We start from the raw sequence: 23,318 nt of genomic DNA on the forward strand, positions 1-23,318 counted from the left end.
CAAGTGTGGCTGAATTTGATTGAAAGTAAACTGTAGGTTTTTCTTTCTACTAATCACAAAGCTGTGGTAAAACGTTTTAACATTTAATAGCCAGATTGGATGTTAATTGTAGATATCTGTGATCTAATCCTAAAATTATAATTTCAGATATTTTCAGCATCATTCTTCCCAAGTCAAATGTCATATCCAGAATGAACATTTAGGTTATCCATCATTATTCCTAGGGAAATTCTAAATTTCGGATAACCCAGATACAGTATGTTATCCATGTATTGTGGAATCTGAAACACGAATTCAGGGATAATTTAATGCACCTATCTGGAAAAAAATATCTAGTTTAACTAAGAAATGTCTTTTCATATATTGTGATAAGTAAAAATGCTAATTATTTTAAATGAATAGAATGATTTGGATATCTTAATTAGATAGCCCAATACACATGAATAGCAAAAGTGACATCATGTTAAATATGTAATTTTGGATATTTGAGATAATCATTTCAGGATAAAATAAATATATGTTTCGTGGAACTACTAAATATTGTACTAAAATGGTTGCTTAAACTATTAAAGGATTTTAAGATATGTTACTGAATTCAGAAGTTGAAAAATTAAGTCTTTGTTATCTTGAAATATGGCACTAAGAGCAGACCAGGAGGAGAGACATTTGATGTAACCAGGCAATTTGTAATGTCTGCATTGTGCATGTCTGGAATGAACACTGTAGATACATCACACAATGGATAAATTAAAGTTAATCTTAAGAAAATTAATTGTAACTAAAGAAAATAAAGTTCTTATGCGCTATTAAAAAACACTTTTTTCCCTCAACTTGAAAAATAGTCTCAACTCGGTGGTGCACGCACTTGATTGTTCTCTGGTACTGATTGATAAAACTTAGTCTTATTTTTTTTTCCTTTTCACATCCAAAAAGAATCATAAGATCATATACAGATTCTTATATTTCTTCAGAGATAAAGTGTCAACATAGAAATCATTCCTGAATTTTTGCAGCATGATTTTGTTTTATATTATGAGACATACTTTTTAATCATAAGAAGTTTTAGCTTGGTGGGAATGGCATTTAAAAAGAGCTATGAAACAGACAAATGTTTATTGGGTCACTTAGGAACATTACGTTACCAAAATTAAGAAAAACATTACAGACAGAGATAAGGTCAAATTTATTTTATTTCTTTAAATATAAAAATCCCCATAGCCAGAGTGTACAGTTCACAAATTTGAAACAGGGTGTTTTGACAATAATAGTGAATAGGTCTCCCTTTTTCCGGATGAATACAGAAAACCCTCCGTGAATGCCAGAGAGAGGAAAAATATATTGGTAATTTGGTTTTCAACAAGAGAAGTCTGATGAAATAATGAATCATGACAATAACCCAATTCTTGTGCAGACTACAAAAACACAAGTGTCACTTTTTAAAACTTCTCAAGGAATGAACAATAAAAAAAAAGACTAATAAAATATACAGAACTAAGAGGCTGATGAAAATATAACCCTTTGGCATAAACTGCACCTAAAAGGACAGACAATGAACTTTGACCTGAAAACCAAACATCCAATAAACAGTATATTGCTTTGAGAAAAGAAACACAATTTGTTAAGTAGTGGAGTCGTTCGGGGCACATCTAAACATTTTGATATAATTACATGTATACACATTTCTGTCAGTCAGCTACTGGTACTTATACTGACACTCCAACATGTTCAAACCTTGACGTGAAGAGAAACTACAGGTGCCAGCAGCTTCAGAAAACCGCTGGCTTTTATATCTCGCTCCTATGCACACTACATGATACATGGGGTGATGTTCTGCTGGTTGTTTCAGTAAATCTTAGGGAAAATATTCAGAAAAGTTCCCTGGCTTTCCTTGACATTTTTTCGATACAGGTCAAAAGGCTCAGGGGTGATGAAGTAGTTTATTCTCGTCAAAGGCTTACAGTATAACACTATATTCATGGCAACCTACCAGCAAAACCAACAGTCCATAGAGACTCCTCACACAAGCTCTGAAGGCTTCATATATTCCACACATTCATGACAATGCGGAGTTGGACTGACTTCCCTCAAATTTAATGTCATTCACAACAGCGAAATCAAACCCACTAAAGTTTCTCCACTGATAACAGTGGAAAAGCTGCATTGAACATTTGGCGCAGCATGATTTAAAAAAAAAAAAAAAAGACAAATTCAAGGTAAGCTTTCTAAATACAAACACCAAGTGCTAACATAATCAGCTAAAAGGATAAGTTTTCAACATTACTGTGTATGTGTACAAATAATCAACATTGACAATGTCACCAGTCCAGCTTTAACTGTAGTCTCCGTACAGTTGTCTAAAACAAGGACATACCAAAGACAGTTGAGTGAGCCACATCAGAAGACTCTTAGTTTGTTCACACTCACACCCAAACACAGATACTTCAGTGGCACCTACAAATGCATACAAGTAGGTTCCACTTGCATCCTTCAGTCCGCCGATTCCTGGTTTGTGTTGATGTGGGCGATTCACTTTGTTATTGTTCATATTTGGTTCAATTCGCAAGTTTCAAAAACTTGTTTACCTTGTATACTGGTCTGCTTCAGGTTAGATCCTCCAGAGACCAGTTCTCCCCCACCTATCTAAGCACCATAGGGTCGGTTATGTCCAATAAAGAAAAAGAAAAGAAATTTAAACAAAAAATGGAAACCTTCGACAATAACTGTTCCACCCGTTCAGCCTGCATCAGTCCGTTAGCCCACTTTTTGTCCTCTTGCCCTGTTTTCCTCCAGAGGAGGTGACAGCGTTTCCGTTGCAGGCACCGACTGAGACCAGAATTCTATCCTGTGGCACCTCTTCTGTGTCCGGCAGCTCCTCCTGGATCTGTCGCAGACGGTCCATGGCGCGGTCGATGGTGGCCGTGCTCACCAGGTTGAAGTCGTGCATGCTGACCAGATGCAAGAGGAAATTGCGGCAGAGGTTGCGGCGGATGATGTAAGCACCACTGTTCTCGGTGAAAAGCATGATGGCCTGATTCATCTGGTTATCTGCTATGAAACTGCAGACAGAACAAATAACATATACTTGTATTTTGGGGCATTTTCACCTTTATTGGATAGAACAGCTGAAGAGAGACAGAAAATGTGGGGAGTAGAAAGTGGGGGAAGACGTGCAACAAATGGTCGTGGCTGGTAGTGGAACCAGCGACTGCTGCAACCAGGACTATAGCCCCTGCAAATGGGGCGCACACTCAAACCACCGCGCCAACAGTGCAACAATAAATATTTTTTAAAGCATGCACAAACAAGCAGACCATTATGCTAATTTACTATTTCTATAAGGGGAGAAAGTGTCTTCTCCCTTCACATGCATATTTAGCCTAATTTACAATACTGCTGTATCAACATACCCGTACTTCATGACATGAAGGTTCCACAGCTTCATCACCTCCTTCTCTCCCTCGTTTACATCTGTGAACTCATCCAGTTGCTGCAAGAAATTGAAAAAAACAAAGCACATTTATGATGCGGTCATATTAAGCACACTGTGATCGGAGTTGGTAAAACAACAAAGCAAGCAGAAAGGGGAGGGAAAGTATGGATGGATGATGACAATTTGATTCATTTACTTTAGTAAGGCTGTAACAGTGATAATGCAAGTCCTACTCATGCTACTCCGGTACTTGTCAATTCATTTGATGTTAGCAGATTCAATAGATCAGTTCTGAAGTGATAAAAATGTAGTGTACTTGTGGAATAAGTGCTTCATATTGTGAAAAGTTTATGCTCTGGAAATCTTTATCTCATTAATTTGAAGGTGTGCTGACTCAAAATCGTTCACTATTTCTTACCATGGTAATGAAACACCTTTCTTTAGTTTTCCACACATAAAGCTAATCTGTTTCAGATCTCTAGTATGCATCTCTGCAGAACACTCAAGTATAGTATGCATCTCTGCAGAACACTCAAGTATAAGCTTAAGTGTACACTGTGTTACAAGGTTGACTATGTTATTGATCAAAGTAACACTCTGGGTCTCTCCACAAGTTGCTGGACATTTTAACTCAACTAAAGGACACCATGAGTAATAGCTTTTCACCGTGGCTGTCTTTTCTCTGAGCCACTCTGGATCTCGCTCGTCCTCGCTGTCCACATCCATCTCCTGGGGCCTAAGGGGCATGCAACTGTCACTGTGGAAGTACAGTCGGTTGTGCCCACTGACGTAAGTCCTCTGCTGCTCCAACTCTCCATCCTCAGTCTCCAGGAACTCTGACAGACTTGGTTTGGTCCTCTTTGGTCTAGAGGAAAGGAAAGAGAGAACAAATAGTAACTATATACATCATATATTTTGCAATTCAAGCTTCCTGTCCTTATTCATTTAATATGAAAGTATGCAACAGAATGAAACACTCCAAATCACTTATGGACTCCATAAGCAGCTACATTTGGGTGAAAATTGGAGACACAGGACCAAGAAGTTGTTGGGCACATCCTGAGCGACTGACGGAGGTCTGATAATTTGTAATAGAGTCATAGCAAAGAAAATAGGCTAATTTTGCCAAGAGCAGTGTGCCACACAGTCAGAAAGCAATTTCTCATTTCAGCCAGCACGGACCATCACTTTAACTGCCCATTATGTACACCAGAGGCATGTGTTATCAGCTACAACTAATTAATGTTGAGGCAAATAAAATTAGTTTGGTTAAAATTCTGAGGTGCTCTCTGGATGTTGATTTTGTAATGTTCCTGTGTAGGGTAAGAGACACCACTTGAATTGTAAGTTGTTTTACAGAGTGGACACAGTTTCACTGAAGTCAAACAAAACAAAAAAGCTGGTTACACTCCTGTAGAGCCTTGCATCTTATCTTGCATACTTTTTTTTTTAAATCCACCTTATGAAGCCTTCCTGCAGCAGAGAGCTAATGTATTTGGGTCTGTGTAAGCGCTACAAATTTTTCTTCTGAGTCGTTTATTTAAGTAAAGTCAAATGATTAGCAATTCCTTATTCAACCAAATTAAGTAAAGAGCGAATCACAGTGGCCACTGGAAACAAGTTCATGATTTTAGTATATTCAAAGTTTACAGAGGTCACAAGTCTATGTTTAAAGTCTAAAAAAAGTCTGTTTGTAAAAGCGTCCTGAGATAACGTTTGTTGTGATTTGGCGCTATACAAATAAAGATTGATTGATTGATTGAATGAAATTTACCTGCAGACCAGTATGTGAGTAACAGCGGTCCTCTTAACAGGCCCATTGCGGCTGAAAGCAAAGCCCGGCTGGCTGTGGATGTCCTGAGGGTTGCCAACATACGAGCCATCATAGCACTCATTGATGGACACATCTATCCGTGCTCCTTTGGGGTGAGGCTGAAGATTAAAACAAAGAGACAGAGAAGAAAAACAAAGGTGAATTCAAAAAGAAATGTATTCTGCAAAAGGTGGGGGATAGATTTGTTTGGATTAGGGATGTTCACATAGGCTTCATATTTTGGGACAGGAGGTTGCCCCTTGGGAAAAACGCATTTGGCAATGTTTTTGACATGGAAAACGTCTAATTTTTTTTAATGATTAATCGGTAATTGAATGCTAACATTTCCAAAGATCGTTCACGGAGAGAACACTTGAAATTGACATCCCTGGTTAGTTGCCCTTGTGGTTTGACAGTTGATCAGCACTGCAACTTCATGAAGTATAACAATTTTCCTTTAGTGCCATGTGCAGAAAAAAACAAACAGTCACATTGTTTGGCTCCCCAACAGGTCTTAAAAGCTACAAGTATCTTTCTTCCATTAAAATACAACTCTAGTGAATTAAATGATTATGTTTATTGTTAGCCATCAGAATTATTGAGTCAATGTATCTTTTTATGTTTTTAGAATTATTTACATACATTGTAATTTAAAGCCTTATATACATTTATTTTCCTGATGTGTTAGGGCCTCTATCCTGACCTCAGTCATGTCATACATTGCTCCTGATGCAGCATTTTCTATCATGATGTAGATTACCCGTCACCCATGCAAGTTTTACATCTCAACTGATCATACTAGCAAAGGAGGAACCATAAGCAGGAGTATTAGACCAATAACGATCACCAAGCTGAGTATCTTACCACATAGTTGAAGATGAAGCGAGAGTGAGAGAGTTTGAGGTGCTTGAGCAGGCTGTAGAGTTTGCTGCAGTTCAGGGTACACCAGGGGCAGTGAAGATCGTCTCTTGCTTCTGTTTGCTGCCGTGTGTTGTTGTTGTACAAGAACTGGACAAGCAAAGAACTAATGAGTTCCAAAGAAGACTTAGAAAGGATCAACTTTCAGAAGATACAGTTGGATGAATATAAATGATACTATACATCAGAGTTACTGTCACATTTTGGCACACAAACCCAATGGATTTACTTGATAAAAAGTGGTCATAGCTAGAGTCTAGTTGAACAGTTACATTCCAGTGAGTTATTTCTAAGGTTTCAAAATATGACAGCAATTCCAAATTTTAAAATGTCTTCAGCAATATAAACCACAGATCAATTGTAAATATTCAGCCACCTTACTGTAACAGTGTTGTAAATCAGTTCTGCAGGCCCACATGTATACCTTACTGTGTTGTTGTATACCTGATAAAAAATACGTAGCTTCTGCCGCGGCTCACACGGGACCTGCTCTTTCCTCGTCTGAATGTCTGTGCTCACTGACTCTTTCACTGCTGCCGGGAACAAATGGAGAAGTTATTTCTTGGAGCATCGACAAATCATAGATTTGACTTCAACATGGTTTTGCGGAAACGTAGCAATTGGAATGTGTCACAATTACAGCAAGCTCTGTAATGGCAGCACACACGTCTGTCAAAACCTGTTTCGGAGATAAAATGTGTAAATATGTCAGTCTGCTGGCTTCAGTTGTTAGTATTGCCATTCAAATACAGGTCTCTATTGTTAATTGTTCCATACAAAAAATGAAAGAAAATTGTTTGTGGCATTTAATACACATTAACTACCAAAACCTTCCTAGGTCAAGGCACATTTCAAAACTTATTCTGCAGGTGAACAGGGTCCATTTCAGTTTCAATACAGACCATCAACTGCAGATATTCAAAAGCTAGTTTTCCATTACTGATACAGGTTCCAATCTATATATACTCATACTATTAGTCGAATACACCATAAAAACTAGTGCAGGAAAAAATAAAAGGCATATTACTGATGTAAAAATTGTCATTGCTAGCTGTAACTATCATTAAACTCTCAGTTAGCACTGTACTATTGTTAATTTCACATGACACCTGAAAGCCGGTGCTTAAAATGTTTAGTATTGGATCACTACGTTGACTAAAGTTCTCACCAATACTAGATACTAGATTTTAGGAAGTATGGGGACATATTTTTGAGCAACCTTGTACCGAGTTGAATAAAGTTTCTAAAGGTATCACATTTTCTTTGATAAGTTATGACACAAAGTCCCCTGCTCTCTTATTCATACAGCCCATATAGGGTTTACGATAACATGCTCATATATGCTCCATTCACTGATATGATGCAAAGAAACATCTTGCCATAAATACATGGACTTTATGCCTTCAACACAAAAATTATTGGGAATTTCATTGAAGAGTGAAATTTTTACTGCCAGCACATTCATAATTGCTGAGTCACTTTAAGCGAGGCACTCAGTGGTTATGACTCACAGCATGCCCTCTCCCAGATTCAGTTACAAATAGACCATCCCACAACAATACCACAGTGGGCAAACAACACAAAACTCTCCAGCTTTAAAAGTCTCACAAGAAAAGACAGAAATGATGTTCAGGTTGTCCTTCAAAAAATACCTTTACAGAATTTTAATAGAGAAGAAACAGTTCAGCTGTTTGTGAGCCACCGCATCCATCCTTGCATCCTCCATCCGCTGTGGATGTTTTTTGCCTCCTGCTCTTGAATGTATCACCGGTTTAAAAAGTAATTAAAGCTGTAATGCACAACACTGCATGATCTTGGATTTTAACAAACAAGACTGTTGATGAATTTCCATAAATCACAGCACATTTTTAAATGAACTTTGTATGACAAAAAGTTTGGACTAGCCTTGGCTGTTCTTGCACTTACTCATGAGGGCAGCTCGGTGGTTGCTGGTCCGTGTCTCCATGGGGCTGTAGCTCTCTGAATTGCGGGTGGCAAGGGGTTTTGCCACCGGGGCAGTGGACTTTCCGCTGGAATCACCTGTCCAACGCAGCATGAACTGCAATGTGGGTCCCTGAGAAAACGTCTCGAATGGTGGCAGTCTCTGCAACACAGTCGGTCATTAGAAGTCAATGATGAGATGAGATGATGTGAAGGAGGAAAGATGTGAAGGAGGAGATCTCAATGGCACATCTAATTCAACACATGTGCAAGCCCCTTACCTTTCCATCAAGAATGGTTTCCCATGTTGCTCTCTTCTTGCTAACAGGGCTGTCTTCCATCCCCTGCATGGACACCTCGTACTCCCCATCCAGCAGCTGCAATCTCCTGCAGAGAGCAAATGTATAGCAATGATTTTATGGTATAGGAAAAGGAACACAAAAAGTAGATTGACAATATAGATCACACCACCTTACCTATTCTTATCAAAAACAGTCATTTGTGCAACATAAGTCTCTGTGGCTTCTCCCTCCTCTCTATGGGCTGAACTCCTCTTCTTTCTACTGGGAGTATCTGTTACATCTTTGGAAAAACAAACACACTGTGAGGAATTTCATATCCAACCAGAGGCCATCTCAAATCCCATAGCATAGCCCATCTTATCTTATAGCATATGTGCCAAGAGAGAGAATGTCTCATTGCAAACAGTAGCATTCTGTAGTCCTGTTCTTCACAATTTTAAACATTAATCCAAAAAAAATGCACATGGACAAATAAATAAAAATACTTTGACATGAATTGCCTACCAATGTTTTCATTGGCCTCTCCGTTAACCAGGCCGTTAGTATCCCTCCTTCCTGTGCGCGACACCCTGAACAGGAGCGAATAGGACTTGACCATGTGGCTGTTGCTAGGCTCAAACTCATTGCTGGACACCAGTAAGGAAGGGTAGGAGCCAGGCTTGGTTTGGTTACTGTCAGGGTTCAAAGGCACCTGCTTTTTACCTGTAGGCACTTGCTTTATTGGGCAGCTGACATCCTGAAATGCAAAAAAACCCACAACCAACAAAAAAAAAAGTGAATTTAAGAAACAGTAAGGCAAAATATTACTTCAGTTAAGAGAGAGACTATCTCAATAATAGTTACTTTACCTTGCGTTTCTTATGGCAGACTTTGACAAGTAGCACCTCTAAAGATACAGAATTTTGTTCATTTTCTGAATTTTGTGATGGCTTTTCTGCGTAACGACAAAGAAGAATCAACTGTTAACACTTTTTAGCATTTGTGATTTAAAGCAAAATCCATATAGCACAAAAAAACAAGCACACGATCACCATTGATATCTCTATGTCATAATCAAAAAGCTGTTCTACTGATATAAAAACATCTCCCATGTTGCTCCTGAGGAACTGGGTCCACTAATTCTTGTCCTAGAATATGAGGGTTGGTTTGCAATTACACAGCTTTCAATACCTAATAGAATGCTAGTAGGTATTGAATGTAGTTGGGTAGTACAGATGGTGCACAACTCCTACAGTGAAGATATATAAATCCTTACAAATATTCTTACTTGACCTTACTTAGTCTTATGTTTGTTTTGTGTAGTTGGTCGCCTGTTTCATGTCAATAAAACGCATGTATTTCATAAAGAGTAAAACCTGCTTACCATCCTTATGGAAGAACCCAGTGAAAGTTAACTGTAGATGTGAAGACAAGCTAAATAAACAGAAAAACAAAACAGATTAAAACAGATCATATAAAATGCTAAAAAACTATCCATCAGCTCTTATAGAGCTAATCTTACCTTGGAGAATCCTGCTCCCCCTTCATCTTCTCAACTGTCTGCAACATATCGTCCACTTTGAATGTTTTCCTGGTTAGAAAGATTTAAAGTCACAGGTTTTAGTTGAGTTATCAATCATGTGACTGATCAGAAATAGCAATATAAAGTTCTAGTTTTGTTTTGTCATCTAGCTTATATTAATGCATCTTTAGTAGTTTAAAATGAGTTCTTTCAAAACACTATATCATAACATGAGACTACAAACCTTCTGGCATTTGTTCGACCATTTCTGTGAGACATGAAGGTAAGCGTCCTGTGCAAAAAAATTGGCTAAAGGGAGGAGGGGGTCACAAGTATTATTTTCAAGATTAAGTAAGTTTAGTGGTTGATAAATTAAACTAAAACAAATGGTAAAAAACTTACTGCAATCAAGTTTCTTGTGCGAAGAAATCTGTATATCTGAGTCGGTTCTGGAGGCAAGCAAAAGTATTATTGTGATGTTCAGACAAAATCAAGCTGCCATTTTACAATGACTTCTAAAGAACTTCTGAACATTCAATCCAGTGAAAGATTTCAAACTTTAAGATTATCAAACTGAGCAAGAGCCGTTCTGGGTTTTACACAGTGCAGATGCCCTGCTGTATGACAGAATGAGTCTGCTGCCTTTCAATTCACAACGGAAGCATCCAGGAAAGTAATCCGTGTTATTCCTTTCATAACAACAGAGGTGGTGTTAACAGGTGGTGGTTGGTTTGACATCGGACTGAAAAAACACAACATGTTTCTTTCTTTTTTTACCCCCCTAAGGTAATTGCTACGCATATACAATTATATATAATGACAGTTTTGGACACAACAATCTGTTATTTCTTGGACTCCCTACAGACTGCTTGTCAAACTATGTAGGCCTGCCAGCTAAAAGCAAGATGTTGAAAACAATAACAATTAAGTTAAACGGGACTTTTAATGCTTATTGAAAGTATGGGGGAGTAATTTTAATGTAACCAAAACCGAAAAGCTGCATTACAGGGCGTAAACTCTTACTTTCAAAGGCCTGTAGAAACAGCTCATGGTCGGCCTGTATCTGCTCCATCTTCGGCTTCTTCACAGAGTTCATCATTGCCGATGAGGCAGGGTACACGGCACCGTTAGCTTTGCAACTCGCCCCACTCATAATATGACCGGAGTTCTGCGAGTAAATCCATAGAACAAGTTAATAAAGACGGGAGTAAAGGGATCAACACAACATGTTAGCTAATGGGCAAAAACTCGCGTTAGCAGTGAACAGACGAGCTAGCTAGCTCAATGCTAACATGTTAGTTAGCTTACTGTGTTAGCGTGGTATCCACTCGTTTATTCTGTTTTTCATCAACAAAAAGTCCAACATCGGTATGTGGATGGTGTTGGGCAAACATAAAGGTAACCCACCCTGGCAGATGGCATTAATTTGTTGCCCAGCTGCCTGTAGCAAAAGCCTGGCAGACTCCACAGCAGAAACCCATGAAGATGAAGAGGAGGCGACGAGACGCTGGCTAGTTAGCTAACAATGTTAGCATGGTTTATAAGAATATAAACTTCCTTACGTCCGAGCTTCTGCCGCATTCGACTGTCAAACACGGAGTTTAATATCCAAAATGAGATTACTATTTTGGCTCAAGATATTGATTTCTTTCTCTTATTTATTGTCGGTGTGGTTTCCTTCAATTTGTACTGAACAACAGAGTATAAGTCAGCTGGCAGCCAATAGCAGACGACCTGAGAGAATGCAGCCCTATGATTGGCTGATGGTCTCCGGAGATGACATACAACCCGCTCTCGCTTTCTGTGATTTTGCGGGAAATCGAGTTTATCATCATTCACATCAAAAGGACCCTTCATCTCAAACTTTCTCCGGTCAGATGAGACGTGACAGTGAGCAGAACAACTCATAAAACTTGTTAATATTTGTTTATTGGTCTGCAATAAATTAATCTGCCACCTAATATTGAAATATAAAGTAATACTGTTTGGTATTTAGCCTTATTGACCCTATATCCATGATAGATCGATTAATAACATATTTGTTTATTGCGCGAAAATCCTACTGATTATTCTTAACTTTATAGTTGCCCGTCATTGATCAAAGGTCAAGACATGTATATGACATTAGAGAGGTCGTGTTAGAAACCGGGAAAAACTATAAAAACACAGTTTACCTCAAGCCAACACATCAACACATCAACACGTCACATAACAACACAAAAACAAGACCCACTAGCATGTACCACAAAACACAGAAGAAAAAATAATCTATGTATGAGGAGATTTTACATTTGAATTGAATTTCGTCATTTTCATAGTAATTTTATCAATATCCTTAAACACGTGTCAGTTCCCTCGTTTATTTTTTTAATTCAATTTAAACGGGTCACGTCAATCATTTTTTTCATTGTATTAATAGCATTGAGAGGGGGTAGAAATAATCATCAAACTTACTGTATGTAGAATGTGTTGTCACAAGTTTTACATACTTGGCCGTGTTTCTCGTCGGAAATATTTGAAGACTGGACCGGAAGCGCAGCAGATCACAACTTTCCCACATGTGTGGGGTTGAGAGTGTCAGCCTCATAGCTTAGAGATATACCGTATTTGAATTACACGTTTTCGTAGATAACTAGAATATCACAGATAACGATCGATACTGAATCTGTAACACTTGCGTTGGCAAGATGGCGGAGATCGTTCAGCAGAGGATTGAGGAGAGAATCCCTGAATTGGAGCAGCTGGAGAGAGTGGGACTGTTCACCAAGAAAGAAGTCAGGTAAGAAAAAGTGTAACGTAGAACAACGCGTCGCTGTATCGGGGACATCCGTTTCGATTCAGCAATAACATTTTGTCACAAGGGTGGCCACTCAGCAGAGAAATGTTAAGTTGATGCCATTATAGAAAAGCTTAAACGATGGACGTCATAGAAGGGCTCCTGGACCCCAGAGGTCACTGATGGTTTTCAGTACAGCCCAAGAAACTTGATGTCACTATTTTGTATTAATAAGTAACAATGAACTTTTAACAGAAAAAACTAATGTTTCTGACCTACTACTTGTACCCATATAACATATATATTACTCATAGATGCTGCAAAACAGTGAAGTCAGTAATTCAGGCAAGTTTTCACTCAGATTGTGTTTTTTAAAATCCCTATTTTAGATCCATAATAAAGAAAGCAACAGCTCTGGAATACAAGCTCCACAGGTTGATCCTAAATAAAGAAGACTTCATCGCATACATTCAGGTGAAGGATATTAACATGTTTTTTTGATAACGAAATAATGAGTGTATGCACAAATGTACACATGTGATGTATTGCACAAACTAACTTGTATTTATTTGTGTATCTACAGTATGAAATCAACGTTTTAGAGCTGATTAAAAAAAGGCGAGGGGTAAGTTACATGTAAATGTGGGAAGGGAAACATTACATAGCATTGTCGAATATCTGTCTAGTTTAGCTTGAATTCAAGCATGTAGAAATAAACTTCAAAAATGACGTTGAGACGCTCTAAACACTACTGGCATCCTGTTCATTATGACCTTTATTTAATTTCACACTGTGTAACTGGGGCTGACTTGTCCTTTTGCAGCACATCCATTACCAGTTCAAAAGAGAGGAGATCGAGTTTCCCATCATACACAGAATAAACAGTGTCTTCAGTAGAGCAACAAAAAAGTGGAAGGTACTGTGTACAAACATTTTCCAATATAAATTGAAACTGGTGTGTAACATGTAATAAGAAATCAGCTACATTGACTTTAAATGAGATAATTATTGTTAGAATAAACGATTTAACTTAAAAAAAAATCTACTTTTCCTGCAGAATGATGTGCAGCTCTGGCTTTCACATGTTGCTTTCTGTAAGAAATGGGTATGTATTGGTCTAATCATTTGTTTAAAGCACAACTCAACCCAAACACAGTCTGTCTTCTCCCAATAATAATGAGATTATTTGGCTTTAACTCACCAGGCTACCAAAAGCCAGATCAGTAAGGTGTTCTCGACCATGCTTGCCATACACCCTGACAAGCCAGGTACAAAACATGTTGCTTTTAAATCCATTCCAACTTACATTTATATCTTCCATTGTTGCATTGTAGTGCTGTTATCTCTCTTATTAATATCACTATCTTATGTCTTTGTGCTCCCTCCTCTGCAGCCATGTGGATCATGGCAGCCAAGAGTGAGCTAGAGGATAGAGATTCATCTGAAAGTGCAAGACACCTTTTTTTGAGGGCTCTGCGCTTCCATCCAAACAGTAAAAAAGTATATCAGGAGGTAAAAGAAGTTTATTTTGTGTTTTGTTTACATTTTTATCCAATTTATGAACAATTTAACCAATGTAGTAAAACCATTTCACTTTGACAAAATCCAGTGACAAGAGATGGAGGCTGTTGAAAAAGATTGTGATTATGTATGCATCAAAAATTATTTTCTAATTTTCTATAACGACTCTGCCTTAGTATTTCCGTATGGAGCTGCTTCACTGTGAGAAACTGAGGAAGCAGAAGGAAGAGCTGGAGAAGGCTGAGATGGACCTGGTGAGTGTGTCACAGTGATAGCTTAAACTGAGGAAAATGTTCATAGATCATTTATAAGGTACACAAGAGCTTGAACGTTGTATTTACTTTCTGTATATTTGCTTTTAAATCCTTCAAGGGTGAATATGAGTTTTCTCCAGAGATCCTGAATGCTAAACTGGCTGAGGTTGTGTACAGAGAGTCAACAGGGAAAATCAAAGGTGGGCTTTTTTTTTTTTAAAGTTAGTTTGTTTCCAAGTCTGAAAACACACAAAAATCCTTAAAACCTAAAATCATTAGAAAGAGTTAGATGCTGTTAATTGGTTACATTGCTTGGACTTTAGCTATTTTAACATAAGTACTGAGATGACACAATGCTGCCTACATAATGGTGTCTGTGTTATTGAGTATTTCAAACAAGAGATTTATATATGAGAAAATGTATGCTTTATATGCCTTTTTGTGTTTAATTTGGGGTATTATGCTCATTCCACGGTTTTCTGTTGCCCCTCAGGTAGCTTTGTAGTAGCTTTACATGGCTAACAGCTCAAAAATGTCTTAATTTATCACAGCTCTAATTTCGGCCCAGGTCTGAAACGCTTAATTTAAGCTCCCAACCCCCCCAGCATTGCAGAACCCAGCATTCTTAAAGCCTCTTTCACTATTGCCATACATAAAAGTTGTGTTTTTCCTTTTGAAAATTACAAATTGGTCTTATTAAGGAGATTCGCCAACAGGGGATGTTGTGATTTGAGCAAATCTTGTGTAGATTTCACTAAAATCTTGTGTAACCTTTTGAACAAGCTGTTTAGAGCTGTCTGTAGTCTCATCCAGGGATTTCTTACCCCGCAGCTTGAAACTTTGCCCAAGTTTTGTATTCACATCCAACATTTTAACTTCATGTTTGTTTTTAAATATCGTAAAAGCATGATACCACCTCTTTAATAATTCTATGACAGGATATTACTGATTTTAACAGGAAGTTTTGTCAGTGTCTGAAATCTACAACCCCAATTCCAAAAAAGTTGGGACACTGTGTAAAGTCTAAACATAGACAGATTTTGGTGATTTAAAATTATTTTTATCTTTTCAAAATCTGGTCACTTTTAACTGTGTGTCACTGATTATTTTTTGCCCAATAGAAGCCGAGTTTGTCCTCTCTCTCCTGAACATAGCAGCCATCTTTGATTTCACCAAAGAACTTCAGGACTCAATCCTTCAAGAGTAAGATAACAGAGTTTATTTCCATCTACACTTGCATTTCAGAGTACAGAACTTTTATTTCTAAGCAAACGTATACCTTCTTTTTCTCCCTTGTTTGCAGCTTACAGTCTAACTACACAGAAGACAGCTTGACGTGGGATTTCATGGCCAAAAGGGAACTGGAGGCTCCGGGGGCAGGAGAGGAACTGCAGACGGCTAAAGGCAGAGCTTCCGACATCAACCGTAGGGAGGAGCGCTGCTGCCAGGTCTATGAAGAGGGAGTGAAGGGTCTTAATACAGGTACGTCCTCAAACATACACAGAGCAGATAGACATGGATGTTTATGTCTGGTTGTGTCTTTGTTTTTCAAAATATCTGCTCTACTATTTTTTCCTTGAAAGCTATAAAACATCAAAGCATCTTTAATTTGTTTCTCTACAGTCTATGAGAAGCCCTGTAATAATGCATTGCCGACTTATGTGTCATTATATTAAGCTGTTGCCGTGCTTGTCTTCTTTGCACTCCAGAGCCCATGTGGACATGCTATGCTGCTTTCTGTTTGGAAAGGCTGAAGAGGAAGACCAACGTGCAAGAGCTACAGGAACAGGTTTGCTGAATAATCTTCCTCTGGGATTAAAATGAAAGATAGCACCAAGAAATATTGGTAGCTTAATTGTTTTTGGAACTGGATGTGTAAAGCGTAAATCCTGACACTGGTGTTTGTGTTTTTGTGTGTAACAGAGGCAGAAGAGGCTGCTGGGAGTTCTGCAGCGTGCCCATGACTCCTCACTGCTAAAGGAGGATTACTATAAGAACTGGGTAAAATTCTTTACTGAATGTTTAATAGGACTCAGAGGCACTTAGACCTCAAGGTTTGGTCTGTCTTTGTTTGAAGAATGACCTGTCAAATTGCTGTTTCACACAAAGCTTTACTTTCGTCCAATGAGACTAAAAACAGTGCTAAAAGGGATGATAATTATACAACATATTTCAGTGCTTGACAGTCTCAGCCATCTCCTACCTGCATGAGGAGTGACTACTAAACTGTACACCCCAAAAGAAAACAAAAAACTGTGTATATACTGTATTTCGAGCTGGTAGTCGGTAATTCTAATACTTCAAAGTGACAAAAATTAAACCAAACAGAGGTCTCTGGTGCTGCTCAACATGCGTAAAAAGATCACCATGCACCTATCTTGGTTTCCCTTTGCCTCTTACAGCTTACCATCTTGTTAAGATAAGTCCGAAGGCAAATGGCCTTTACACAGACTGATCCAAAAAGTTATTTGTTTTGAAACCAGTCATTTCCCCATTCATGAAACCAGAACTTTTTCGGAATTTTTATGCAAGTTGGAATAATACAAATGCTTTGAGCTCCTCATATCTAAAGCCCAGCCCAGGGGCAGCTGTGGCTCAGTGGGTAGAGTCGGTCGTCTATCAATCGGAAGGTTGGCCAGCTCCGGCAGTCACATGCCGAAGTGTCCTTGAGCAAGACACTGAACCCCGAATTGCTCCCTCCCGAATGTGAACGAATGAGATTAGCTAATACTGATGGTCCCTCACTAGCCTCTACCATCAGTGAGTGAATGGGTGAATGGGTGAATGTGACGAGTAGTGTAAAAGCGCTTTGAGTGGTCAGAAAGACTAGAAAAGCGCTATATAAGTACAAGTCCATTTAAATGTATTACCATTTAAATGTATTGCCATGATAAGTGAAAGGTGGGGGCTTCCAACTATCTGCTCCATGGCACCTTGTGAAATAGAAGTTACAGATCATGCCTGTTTAGTGTCCATCCTCTGTTCCCTGTTGTCTGATGACATGTTGTCACCAAAAAAAAGCTGAGATGCTGGTTGCTCCCTCACACTGCTAGTTCAAGGCAGGATATTTATGCCCCTGTTATGCAATGTCTGCAATGTGCAATGCACAGAGGCTGAATGTGGGGCAAAGTCACTCAGCCTCTGATCCTTCTTTGGAGGTAGTAAGGTGGGGATGTGTAGAGTGTGTGTATGTGTGTGGAGCACCAGCTGTGTGTTTACAAGCCGTGCCTCGTGCGTTTCCACAATGCTGTAAATGCATGTGAAATCACACAGTGGGACACTAATATCAAGACATTGCAGGGTTCAGCATGTCATTAAAGGGGCATGGCTGATCTTCATTCCAGCACTGCTACGGAATTGTTTTATTGAAGAGGCTATAATCTGGTTTGTAATGATAAGCCCTTTTTTAACTTTTCAATCAGCAGTGTAAACCTACCCAATGAAATAATAAGTGTACTCATCTTTTTAAACCATCAACCTAGTCCACATTGTGCGCATTTATTGCAGGCTACGATGGAATTTCACGTGTTGCTAGATAGTGCTGCAATTTAATTTCCTTGACCTGCTGAGGTTGGGCTCTGATGACCAAAAAGAAGACAGACACAGGAGAAATCCTGACTTATTTTTCTTGAACATGCTGTCTTTGATTTTCATATAAGTTGCAGATCCTTCTCTCATCTGGAGATGCTGAGGGAGCAGCCAGAGTTGCCATGGCAGCCACACAGCACTACAGCCAATCGGTGACAGTGTGGAGTCTGAGTCTGCAGACGCTTATACGGCTGGGAAGTGGTGATGTGAGCCGACTATTCCAGGATGCTCTCACACATGTTAATCCCAAGGTACAAACGCACGCACGCACGCACGCACGCACGCACGCACGCACGCACACACACAATTTGTTCTCAATCACATTAATTTTGGTGATTTTTCACAGTTTAAACTACGCACACACACACACCACAACAGACTAAAGCAGACACGATCACACACGTTAATCCCAAAGTAAAAAGAGCTCTCTTTCTATCCCTCTCATTCTTTCACACACACATTCATACACTTGTGTACCTATATCAGCCACTAGCACTGCCGTGGAAGTGGGCCATCTCCTTGGCCCAATTACTCTATTCCATTATATTAAGGTCCTGAAATGGCCTCCTCCGCCTCCTGATGTTCTAGTGGAAGCTGAAGATGTGTAAAAAATAATCCAGGCCTTCATTTATAAAAGCACATGGATAATGTGTTAAACTATGACAAAGTTCAAGTGAAACCAAAATAAGTAAGATTACTTTTACAACCTGTTCTCCTGACAGAAGCTTTGGATAGAGAGCAAACTAACACTCAATTCTCTCACACACCTCAGGTATTTATGGGTAGTTATAATATTTTCTTGGATAACTTTGAGCTGTGAAGACTCGTGTTCAACATGACTTTTTGAAATACTGCTGTTAAGACATAACACTTTCTCAACACTCTTACCCTTCACACTGATGCACAGAACAATACATCCCAGTATAGCACTTTGTGATTGTGCTTTCTCTCAGCCACAGGCCTTTTGTCATCATGAGCAGAATGGCTGCTTGTTATTGTGGCGGTGGGGGTAAAACGGGCTCTGCTCTGAGAAGTAGCTGTGTGAGGAGGATTACTACATGCTGCTTATTAGTGAAGTCTTTTCTTTCAAGATAAACACGCTCTCTAAGTGTTGGGAAATAGTATAAACCCCTGGGGGGTTTTATCTGGTGTGTTAAACAATAAACTGTTTCCTTGTTGCACAGCACAGAACTAAAGATAAAATAATGAAGTAAATGTGGAAGTAAGATGACCTTTCTTGAGATATATCAAGCTGTTTGGGAAACTGCTAACTGAGAGCAAATAAACAAGAAATAAATATAAGCTGGTTAGTCACTGAGACTCTCCACTGGAAGACTGAGAAACTTGCCATGCTTTGTATTTGTATGCTCGTTCAAGATATTTTACTCAAGTAACAGCATTTCCCTCTGCTTGGTGCCGCAGGAGAGTAATTGGACTTCCCTCTGAGCCAAACACTGGTTAGAAGCCAACTAATAGCTGAATCTTTGCTGTCTGTTTTTGACAGGAGAGCCTTCCTCTTTGGCAGCTGCAGATCCAGTGGAGCATGGCCAACCAGAGTCCTGAGGAGACAGAGGCTACCTTCAAGGTATTCCACCCAAATCCATCCTCTGAGAGTACTGCACAGGGTACCATCACTGCAACACATATCTGTGGATAGCACTTACTATTATATCTTTCTCTAATTTTACACCTTTCCATATGTGTAATTTACTATAAATGTTTTATCATCTTCCTCTTTTTTTAGTCTCTACAAATCGTAATGCTCTTACAAAAGCACATTGCACAAATGAAGCTACAATATAAAAATCTGTGTTAAGTCACGTTACCTCTCTGCTCAGTAATCTGTAAAGATAGACTTAAATGAGAGACGGCAGATAAATACTTCAAGATACAGCAGCAAAGATCTATCGCTCTTCATGCCTGCTCAGTGTTGTTGCCTCTGGAATGAGACTGTGTCTCAGACAGTTTGTTCTCCTGTTTGTTCCCAGAGAGGTCTGCTGTCTACTGTGGCAGCCGTTGCCATGGAGATGAAAGAGAGCTACCTTGATTGGTCGTTCTCCACCGGTGGCTACAAAAAAGCCAGGAAGACTTTTATAAGGTTAAAACAAATGTTTGTCTGCTCATGTTGCTTTTTAATTAAGCAATAAATAACACAAACAACTAAGTGATTTTAATGAATGCTAGATCACTGTGGTAAAAATGCAGAACAAAGTCAGGGGTTTATGTTTGTCTCTTTCATGCAGTTGTGGGTGTTAAGTTTTTATTTTCTTCTAATGTAGCTTACAGGAAATCCGTCCATTGTCCAAGGCCTTTTTTACCCAAATGATCCAGATTGAGAAGGAGCAAGTAAGTACAGAAACTCTCTGCATATAACACAATTCAATATTAACTACAACCTGATCTGAAACCTAAAGACTTAACAGATAAAAGGAGCCATTAGTGGACTTTGATATGTTTGCATAGCTGATAAGCCAAGACATTCAATAATTATGTTGTTTGCTCTTTAAGGAGACACCAAAGATCAACAGTCTGAGAGATTACTACGAGAGAGCCCTGCAGGAGTTTGGCACTTCAGATGATGGTGAGCAGAATTTAAACACATTAAAGGAACAAGAGTCAAAAGGAAAAGTAGCATTAATTCAAAATATTTATTCACAATTTGTTGTTAACCAAGTATAAAGGACTACATTCAATGTGAGAACAGCTTAACCAAAAGATGTGTTAAAGCCAAATACTTTTCAGGTTATTCAACCAGATGTTGTTTGAATCTATTCTGTAGAAAATAGTCAAAATACATTATTGGACAAATACTGGATCCCACTTAAACTACTAGTCTGGTTTCAAAGAAAAAGCTATCAAATGGGTGTGGGATGATTTCAAATGCTTTTATTTCCCTGTAGATCTGTGGCTGCAGTACATCCAGGAGGAGCTAGGGCCTCTTGGACAGCCAGAGAACTGTGGGAAGATCCACTGGAGAGCAATGAAGTTTCTAGAGGGGGAGAGTTTGGAGAGGTTCACTTCCAAATACACTCTCTTTCAGACTGGACACTTATGAACAGCCTCCCTAGAGGGCTTATCAAGCCCTGTCAGTTCAGATGATGACAGTAAATGTTCCAATAACTGTGCGCAAGTGTATCAGCCTTAAGGAGCAGTAGATTTCAGAGCAGGTGTTCCTCTTAGTTCTGTGGAAAGCTGCTGCCATGACTATACATGAACTGTTTCAACTGGAAGGACAATGCAGCAGTTTCAAGGAATTCAGCTTGCAGCTAAAAGTTGTAATATTTAAGTTTTAAATTCCAACTTGAACCCATTTTCCAGTTTCATTTATAACCGTTTGTGCTGACTGTGATACTAGTCTGATATGGGATACATATTGTGTTGTACAGATCCCCAGTTAAATTGAATTCCACATCTATTTGATAAGAAAAACTCTGTTAATAAAAGAGTGTTAAAAGCTGTCTCTAACTCAGGGTTTGTTCTTTTTATGGTCCCTCTGAGACACTGAAAACAGATGTGCACAAACACACAACTTCTTCCTTTGTTTTGATCTTTGAAGTGAATGTGAGTCACTTTAATAAAAAAAATCTTTATCCACTAAATTATTTTTCCACACAATAGTCCAATGTCTGCAGTCAGTAACAACAATTACTAGGACTCCCATCCTCCATGGCACACATTGTTATCCTTTAAAAACAAAACCATACATAGCAGCAATAGCACTACATGCTAATTGCAGCAACAACGTTTTCAGTGGCCAGCAATAAACTGCCCACAAATACTGTACCTATTTACACATTTTAAGGACACTTTGTTCAAGTTCTTGTGTTTTGTTTAAGCAGCGGCTACTACAGTAATGTAACAGTTATGAGGTACCAAAAACACTACACTGAAACTAAACATTAAATAGATAATCAACATCTATACTGACCAAATGCTATCGCATGATTTTACAATCTTTTCTCTTTTCTGACAAATGTCCATTTATGAAACTTGTGGTCTCTTGAAGGAAGTTTAGTAAAAAGAACCTTATGGACAATTTAAGAAATATAATAGGAATGGCATTTACAGTATCTATCAAAGACCTTTGAATTGTTAATGTTGCACCCTCAGCACCCTCAAATCATCACCTTCACAAACACGTCTAGTGTCAGGGGAAAGAGCTACGTATCTTTAAGAAAATGAGCGCAACATGACAACTACAAAAAAGTGGCAGGCAGAAGTTGCTGTGGCCAATAATTACTGTCAATAATGATCCCTTTCAAAAATAGGTGAATGAAGACTAAAAAATCCTTCCAGCTGAAGTCTGCATGGATGAAGCTGGTATTAGCAGTCCTCCTACTACCATGTGTACTTGGGGTTTATGATGGGGTTGGCAGAAGTACAAGTTTATATTGAGCTTCTTTTGGCTATTCATGGAATAGCAAATTGGCCAGCAGACAGATACTGCTGATATAATGGACTTTTAATGCAGGCACTGGGTATTTTAGTGTCAGATAGCTGATCAGAGGAAATGTTTTAACACATTCTAGTCAAAATCTTCAGGTTGCAAATTTTTCAATGCGATACTGAGTCACAATTTCTCATTAAAGTCTTAATGCTCAGACATTTCGATCCTGTCAGGCATTACATTTTAGGTAGATCAATTAACTATCTTGGTAGTAAAGCAATTATAATTTGTCTGAAATTTAAATGCAAAATTTAAGATACCAAACACTAGGGAAAGGATCAACATTGATAAAGAATCTATAATGGCCTTTACACACTGCCAGACACAGCAACTCCAAATAGTTCTCGTGTCTTTTCTCAAAAACAAAAATATTTAAAAAATCTTATTCACTCAGCTATTTATGGTCTTATTTTTACATGATGTATGTCAGTGCATGTACTAAGTCCCATCACCTCTCAATAATGTGTACTATACCATAAGGAAACCAGTGTCTGACCCTATTTCGTCCACCTCCCCCATGTCCACACATCCTCAGAACCTCTTGAAGAGGATGTAGGTGAAGAGCACCACAATGCCAGTGGACAGCAGTCCTATCACACACTGATGGATGGAGATGACGTTCTCCAGGGCGTGGATGCGCTCCTCCATGGCGTTGGTGTGGATGTAGTCATAGATGGAGGCCCCGATGCTCCACACAGCCCATAGAGCATCCACCAACGCTTTCATGGTGGGAGAGACCATTGAGAGGGCTGCTTGCAGCCGGGAACCGACCGCATCCGCTGCTTGTTGGCCCCCCTGCACTGCAGAGAGAGGAGAGGGTGATGTAG

At 38.9% G+C, this 23,318-nt stretch overlaps 2 protein-coding genes across 6 annotated transcripts; one reads left to right on the forward strand and one right to left on the reverse strand.

Moving 5' to 3' along the window:
* Positions 1–1,172: 1,172 nt before the first annotated feature.
* suz12b (SUZ12 polycomb repressive complex 2 subunit b) lies at positions 1,173–11,631 on the reverse strand. Of its 5 annotated transcripts, none has more exons than XM_034688185.1 (17): positions 11,313–11,631; positions 10,929–11,073; positions 10,308–10,354; positions 10,150–10,214; positions 9,906–9,974; positions 9,768–9,817; positions 9,253–9,338; positions 8,909–9,140; positions 8,579–8,684; positions 8,384–8,489; positions 8,088–8,265; positions 6,606–6,691; positions 6,108–6,251; positions 5,205–5,362; positions 4,097–4,295; positions 3,408–3,487; positions 1,173–3,056 (listed from the first exon to the last, which is right to left on the reverse strand). In XM_034688185.1, exons 1-17 carry the CDS (start codon positions 11,325–11,327, stop codon positions 2,744–2,746), a joined length of 2,079 nt encoding a protein of 692 aa, XP_034544076.1. In that variant the 5' UTR covers positions 11,328–11,631; the 3' UTR covers positions 1,173–2,743. The 5 variants fall into 5 exon arrangements, with proteins under 5 accessions (XP_034544076.1, XP_034544077.1, XP_034544079.1 ...); XM_034688186.1 differs by having other exon boundaries at positions 3,414–3,487; positions 6,606–6,694; XM_034688188.1 differs by having other exon boundaries at positions 3,414–3,487; positions 6,606–6,694; positions 11,214–11,631.
* A 69-nt stretch (positions 11,632–11,700) lies between these two features.
* On the forward strand, positions 11,701–21,509 carry utp6 (UTP6 small subunit processome component). Its single transcript, XM_034688189.1, has 19 exons — positions 11,701–12,684; positions 13,071–13,155; positions 13,265–13,306; positions 13,505–13,597; positions 13,739–13,786; positions 13,886–13,949; positions 14,075–14,193; positions 14,379–14,456; positions 14,575–14,656; positions 15,578–15,659; positions 15,760–15,938; positions 16,166–16,245; positions 16,380–16,457; positions 18,116–18,295; positions 19,549–19,629; positions 20,033–20,142; positions 20,324–20,390; positions 20,553–20,625; positions 20,945–21,509. The coding sequence occupies exons 1-19, from the start codon at positions 12,593–12,595 to the stop codon at positions 21,097–21,099; spliced, it is 1,788 nt and encodes a 595-aa protein (XP_034544080.1). The 5' UTR covers positions 11,701–12,592; the 3' UTR covers positions 21,100–21,509.
* Positions 21,510–23,318: the final 1,809 nt, after the last annotated feature.

The sequence above is a fragment of the Notolabrus celidotus genome, chromosome 7, assembly GCF_009762535.1.
Source record: "Notolabrus celidotus isolate fNotCel1 chromosome 7, fNotCel1.pri, whole genome shotgun sequence".
NCBI classification, from domain to species: Eukaryota; Metazoa; Chordata; class Actinopteri; order Labriformes; family Labridae; genus Notolabrus; species Notolabrus celidotus.

Bases quoted from the DNA above. Each gene is read 5' to 3' on its own strand.
- suz12b (XM_034688184.1), bottom strand. The intron at 8,685-8,908 runs GTAGGCAATTCA...GTTTTTCCAAAG, and splicing joins AGAGGCCAATGAAAACATTG to ATGTAACAGATACTCCCAGT. The intron at 3,057-3,407 runs GTATGTTGATAC...TTCTGTCTGCAG, and splicing joins CTTCATGTCATGAAGTACGG to TTTCATAGCAGATAACCAGA.
- utp6 (XM_034688189.1), top strand. From the start codon at position 12,593: ATGGCGGAGATCGTTCAGCAGAGGATTGAGGAGAGAATCCCTGAATTG. The intron at 13,787-13,885 runs GTATGTATTGGT...TTAACTCACCAG, and splicing joins TTGCTTTCTGTAAGAAATGG to GCTACCAAAAGCCAGATCAG. The intron at 14,457-14,574 runs GTGAGTGTGTCA...AAATCCTTCAAG, and splicing joins AGAAGGCTGAGATGGACCTG to GGTGAATATGAGTTTTCTCC.